General features: G+C 39.2%; 1 protein-coding gene across 1 annotated transcript in view; it reads left to right on the forward strand.

Annotated features, from left to right (window-relative positions):
- kcnt1a (potassium sodium-activated channel subfamily T member 1a) overlaps positions 1–6,561 on the forward strand; it is a 33,069-nt gene extending 26,508 nt beyond the window's left edge. The window contains exons 27-31 of the mRNA XM_044143977.1: positions 730–858; positions 949–1,243; positions 1,571–1,633; positions 1,712–1,796; positions 4,708–6,561. Of these exons, the coding sequence (XP_043999912.1) occupies positions 730–858; positions 949–1,243; positions 1,571–1,633; positions 1,712–1,796; positions 4,708–4,825 (690 nt within the window). The 3' untranslated portion in view covers positions 4,826–6,561. The remainder of the gene's footprint in view (positions 1–729; positions 859–948; positions 1,244–1,570; positions 1,634–1,711; positions 1,797–4,707) is intronic.
- Positions 6,562–6,857: the final 296 nt, after the last annotated feature.

The raw sequence follows: 6,857 nt of genomic DNA on the forward strand, positions 1-6,857 counted from the left end.
TTACAAAGATAAAAGTCTGGAAAGGTGGCTTGTATTTGTAATTAGTCCTCATTACTTAATACTTGGAGAGTCACCCTCTGCTGCTATTACACATACAGGATTTGTGTGGTATTTTTTTCTTTCAGATTTTCATGTCAGGAGACTAGAGAAGTTGCCAGATTTTCTTTGCAGAATAGTTCAAGCTAAATCCAATCGGGTGGAGCGTGTTTGTGGATCTCAATTTTGAAATATTACTACAGCTTCTGATTTGAACACATGAACTTTATCCTGCTGAAAGGTGAAGCGATGTACAGTTTTCAAGTCTTTTCTCTCTGGAAAGTCTTTTTTATTTTTATTTTTTTACAATTCCCCTGTATGGTGCGTTCGTCCTTGCTGTGTTCCTTACAGGCTTGTGGCAAACTACAAATGGGACTTTTGGTTTTCTTTCCTCAATGGCTTTCTTCTTGAACCTCTTCCATAAATTATTTATAGTAGGATAATATTTAATTCATCGGTTCCTTTTTCTTCCATTTCACACATATGCAGCACTTTGTTTAGCATTAATATCTTATAATTTATACATATACAATTTTAACATACAGAATTTTGTGATTGGGACATGGTCATTGAACTTCCATTAAAAGTGGAAGGTCTCTGAGTTAGAATAATTTTGAAGAAACATTTGTGGAAGAGAAAATGCTTAAACTGACCAAGCCACTTTTCAGATCGATGTCCTTTTCTCTTATTTAGATGAAGATAAAAGAGGAAGATCTATGGATCGGCACCTACGGGAGACTGTTCCAAAAACTTTGCTCCTCCAGTGCTGAAATTCCCATTGGCATCTATCGCACAGAGTCTCACATTTTCACCACTTCAGAGGTGAGATTGTGAACATTAATGCATTGAAACTAACATATAATCACAGTCCGGGATCACAAGTAAAACACAAACACTTCCGTCCTAATTAAGTCCCAGGTGTCCATGAGTGTTGACAACTGCGAAGACACAAAAGACAGAGGGGACGAGCCTCGCAGTAACGAGCAGTCGGATCACCCCCTGCTGAGGAAGAAGAGCATGCAGTGGGCGCGGCGTCTCAGTAAGAAAAGCGTGAGGTGGCAGGGGGGAAGCCGGGACTCGAGTAAAGACCACGCCCAGCGCATTGCCCAGCAGCGTCTCAACCTCTACAGACGCTCCGAGAGGGAAGAGCTGTCCGAGCTGGTCCGGAACCGCATGAGGCATCTGGGCCTCCCCACCTCAGGATACGGTAACTATGGACATTCCCTCTCTCTGACAACGTTGCTGTAACTCAGTGCTTCTCAATTCCAGCGCTCAGGCCCCCCTGCTCCGCATGTTTTAGATGTGTCCCTATTTCAGAACGGCTGATCCAAATGATTGCATTACCTGTTTTGCAGGCATCAAGTACTGCAGAAGCCTGTTAATCACTCATAGATTCAATCCAGGTGTGTGGCAGCATGGAAACACCGAAAACGTGCAGGGCAGGGGGGCCTGAGGACTGGAATTGAGAGGCACTGCTGTAACTTTAATGCATAACTATAATTTGAATCATGTCTCCTCCCTACTTAAAACAAAGATGATCTGACGAATCTGACAGCCAGTGATGTCATGAACAGAGTCAATTTGGGATACTTACAAGGTAAACCATTTTAAACTTTTTTAGGTACAGTTAAGCGCATCGGCCAGGTTTTAAACTGATTGTGTTTGTTTGTTTCAGATGAACAGAATGATCACCAGAACACTTTGTCCTATGTCCTCATTAACCCTTCACATGATACCAGGCTGGAGATCAACGACATTGTGTAAGTCGGCGGTTTTCAAAGTGTGAGGCGCGCCTCCCCTGGGGGGCGCCAGAGCACTTTAGGGGAGGCGCGGTGCGAGGGAAAAAGTAAACCGGAAAAGCTATCTGCTTGCTGTCTACTGATGTGAGAGAAACGTCTTTTACGCACATGATCAACTCTGTGGATTTAGGAAAAAGTTGGTACTGTGGGGTGCGCGTGTGGAGTGGGGATCAGTGGAAATGTTTCCCACCTTAGAGGATGTTTTGGCCAGTGATGTCAGTAACGTTACTGACGTCGGACCACTTTTTTCCAATCTAACGCGTTGCTATTTCAAATCCAGTAGTCAGACTACAGTTACTTATCAAAATCATTTTTGCGTTACTGCGTTACTATCTTCTTTTGTTATTTAATCGTATTTCCTCTACTCGTCTTGTCGAGTGACCGACGTCTCTATGCAACAGAAATGTTAAAAATGGGGGGAGATGCGCATTTTGTTGGTGGAAAAACTGGAACTATTTTGAGTTTCTGTCGCCAAGTCCGATTATTATAAGCGGCTTTGGGCTTCATCTTTGAAAAGTCGCTTGCAAATTAAATGAGTGGCGGGTTGCGCCTTTTTGGGCTCGTTTTTGAACGTGAAGTTGCTCATTTGGGCTTGGAAATAAGCAGAGACTCATAATAAATCCCAGAATTTGTCCGTCATTAAGGTAGTTTTAGTCAGTCTCTCCGTCTTCATCATTTCCCGGATGATCCGTCCCGCTGTGTCTTTGTTAATGTCAACTTAATTAGCTTCGCGTTGCGCTCCAGAAAACTGCAAACATCGAGACCAATATGAACAGCGCAATAAACGTTAAAACAGCCACGAATAAACGTGTCCGTAGTTGGCAATAGTTATAATGGCAAGTTAGCATCGTTATAATTATTAATATTATGGTAAGTGTCACAAATCTGTGCAGCCATGTGAGCTGTGGAGCTGCAGGAGGAGCTCTGTGCGCTGCGACATCAAACTCAGGGGCGTAACACAGAATCTGGAGGCTGGGGGGAGGGGGGCTTTAAAATCCTTCTTAGAGTTTTCCAGACAACAGTGGACCACACAAATTACTCATGTTTTTTATTTTTTGTACTGTTTTTTGTACAATCTCCTCTTCAGTTCAACCTTATCAGTGGAGACACATTGTTGATGTTACCATTATAAAATAGCTTACAATTAAGTATTAGCAAAGATCAATGTGATTTTCACAGGAGGCAGAGCGTTGTTGTTAGCAGCTGCTGAAAGTAACTAAAAAGTTACTTTTAGTGTAACTTAGTTACTTTCCAAGTCAAGTAGTCAGTAATATAACTAAGTTACTTTTTCAAGGAGTAATCAGTAGTCCGATTAAAGTTACTTTTTCAAAGTAACTATGCCATCACTGGTTTTGGCCAGAGCGGGGCTGAAGGTGGAGTTTTTACAACTCCGCCCCCCTCCACGGGGGTGGGGGGGGGGGCGCAGCAGGCATTGTGCTCCTTGGACGGGGGCTCACCCTTTCATACTTTGAAAACCCCTGGTGTAAGTAAAACGACTTCATGATCCACGTGACCATTTTCTTTGTTTAATGAACAACATGTCAAATTTTTGATGGGACCAATATGCAGATTCGTTCTCGCTACAATAAGTTAAAAAAGTATTCAACCTTATTGAACTTTTTCCGATTTCATCACATCGCAACCACAAAATGTTATGTATACTATTGGTATTTTATGTGACCAACTAACATAAATTAGCACATCATGATGTGAAGGAGTTAGTTATACATGGTTTTAATTTTCTTTGCAAGAAAACATCTGTAAATGTTGGTGAGTGATTTTATATACCATCTTGCTCTTTTACCTTTTACTGCAGTTACATCTGAGCATCTTTTAGGATATTTCTCTACCAGTTTTGCCCATCAGTAGATGGAAATTGTTGCGTATTATTCTCGAGAGCATCAGTTATCATCAGTTTGTAATCTCTGGTTCTCAGTTGGTTGAGGTCCGTACTTTGACTGGGCAATTCTAACACGTGAACATGCTTTGATCTAAACTATTCCTCTGTGCCTCTTCCTGTATGTTTAGGCCCGTTATCCTGCTGGAAGATTTACCTTAAGCCTCAGTCTTAAGTTTTCTACAGCCTCAAATAACATTTTATTTATTTTTTTTCTGAGATTGGCCCATATTTACCTTACCATCCCCCCATAAATTATGACTTTACCTTTTTTGAATTTTATTTATGTGAAAATCCTGTCTTTTTTTCATTTCTCAATCATGCGCCACATTGTATTGATTTATCACACAAAATCCAAAGAAAATCCACTGATTTGTGGTTGCAACATGACAGAATGTGAAAAAGGTTCAACTGGTATGATTACTTTTGCAAGCCCTGGTATAAATACGCAGTAGAGTAGTGAATATACAGTAAAAAAATTTTCCTTTGGCTCCTCCTAGTGTCTTGTGTAAAATGTGTAAAAATAAAACCACATGTAGGAACTAAAGAAGCAAGAAACGTGCCAGTGGTAATTATTAGAGCAACATAGAAGAAAGCTTGTGCATATTGTGAAACATTTAGCCTATGCATGTCTTTGAATTAATGTTTTATAGATTAACAGATTAGGTTTTGTTTCTTTATATGTTGTAAATATGAATGCAAGCGAGTTCACAGACGTCGTAACAATAAATCCACTCTCAGCTACCAACTTTTTTTGTGCCTCGTAAGCATCCTTGTAATATTTGCTGTAGCTCATCATTGTCAGAACAGCATATTTAATCATACCAGAAAACATTGGATTTAACAGCAGTTCAAGTAAATATTTTATGGATTTCCACAGAGATTTTCAGCTCTCTGTGCTTTTTCAGTAACAATTACGAGATTGAAGCACCTTAGGGAAACGTTTGTAGCACGGATATTTTTGTTCCCTCACAGATATTTGATTCGTTCTGACCCTCTGGCTCACGTTCCTGAAGACCCTCCTGTCCACAGCAGCAGCCTGAAAGAGAGACACGAGTCCAGCATAGACACCAAAGAGGACACCCCACTCTGACGCAGCGCTGGCCTTTAACTGGATCGGCCCCCCCTCTCAGTTGGGATTTAGCTCTCCGAGTGCTGAAGCCCACAAATGTATAATGTGAGTGCCTACTGCCTGTCTGATCACACTGGATATCATGGTTGCAATTTTCATCATCTTGCTGCAAATGCTGTACATATGAATACTGCGTCACCCTCTTTTCAGCTGGTTGAATATGCAGGGATTTCAGGGAGGCTTTTCCTATTTGCTGTTGTGTTTGGTTAGAATTAAAATGAACTTCTTAGGTTTGTATCTTCACTTTACCTAACACTTCTAAGTTGATTCAACTTAAATTTGATTGTCATATACTTGGTAATGAAGTTAGAGGCTTTATCCCACTTTTTAAGTCTCTTTTCCATTATTGGAAACAAGGAGTACATCAGACGGATGATTAATTTTCAGGTTTAACACATCTGAACATTTACAACTCTACTAAAATTGTGCAGCTACAATTGAAAAGCCCCAAGTGATTTAAGCTAAATGTGTGCATTAAAGCTTTCAGACTGATATTTTATAGATAAATTTTTGAGGTATTCATTAGTGCCACTAAGACCTAAGTCAGTGGTTAATATACAAATATTGATGGTTATTCATATGTTTGCCAGAGCAAATAATTGATTTGTTAAGTTTTCACTAAAAGAAACTTAAAACTCAAAAATGACTCAATTCAGCTCTATAAACTGGCTGTGTTAACATTCAGCATCCTACCATACAGGTTTGTTAAATTTTTTTGGCTATGCTTAGGTATGGACTGGTTGTTGGTGTCGAAGTATGCCAAAGTTTAGAAAGTTACAGTTCCTATAGTGCCAGAAAGACTAGAAATTTGTTCAGAAGTATGGAGTGTGCCGTGTTGGAAAATTATTTTAAGGTTAGATTTAATTTATTTTAAAAAGCTGTCCAAGTCAATCTGGCCCTATGTGAAAAAACTAATTGCCCTGTAAACCTAATGACTGGCAACAACACGTGATATCAAACTTTTTGACAACTGACAATGAGTTTTTTTTCATCGCTGTTGAGGAATTTCATCCCACTCTTCTTTGCAGAATTATTTTAATTAGTTTTAAATAGTTTCTGACTGTTTTAAAAAAGTCAGAAACTAATAATTGTATCCTTCTGGAGTTGATGGTAGACAACAGAACGCATGGTTTAACGATTGTGGCAAGACGCTCAGGTTGTCCATCTATCTCTGTACAATGCAGTGCCAGTCAGCTAGCTGAATGAAGCTTCCTACTTCCCCCCCCACGTTTCAAGAGAGAAACATCCACCTAGAAGTCCTACAAATAACAGGTTAAGCAGCTGGCTGACTGATTAATCACCTAATTTGAAATTGTTGAGCAAAGCTGGGGGGAAAAAAAGGTGTAATATTCAGCACCATTAGCATTTAAAAACTTTCATAACCTAAGTGGGTTTCTATCAAAACTTTCCTGATACCTTTGTACATATATAAAATTTATATAAAATATAAAAATATAAAACAACTTACATGGTATGTTGTTTTAGTCACATCAGTGACACAGGTTAGCACACAGTGAGAATCTCATACCGGTCCATGCCTATTTGTACCACATCAGGAATTAGAGAACGTCGTGTTGCTCTATGAAGGCATCGCTTATTAATTGTTTGACTGTTGAGCAAAGTGTGTACCTCTTCTGTCTTTTTGCATTTAGGTCTGACTTTGTACCAATTTCAGTGTTTACAATATTTGTACTTGATCACAGTTTTATGTGCACATTAAAGTGCTAAAAAATACATAAAATCCCTTTGAGTTGTGTGATCCTTTCTTTCTACGTAGATTTTGGACCCAATCAAGGTGCAAACACTATTATAAATGATTTGTGAAGGGTATTTGGTTACTTTAGTATAAAAAGTAAAATTTCCTACAATTACAATTGTTATTACACAGACATGTCTGCATGCAAGCATTGTTTTTAAAGGTAACATCTGCCTTAATTCTTGAATTCTTTACATTTCAGGTTCACATGTACTTATTTACTTTTGAGATTTGCAT

This window comes from Gambusia affinis, linkage group LG17 (genome assembly GCF_019740435.1).
Source record: "Gambusia affinis linkage group LG17, SWU_Gaff_1.0, whole genome shotgun sequence".
NCBI lineage: Eukaryota > Metazoa > Chordata > Actinopteri > Cyprinodontiformes > Poeciliidae > Gambusia > Gambusia affinis.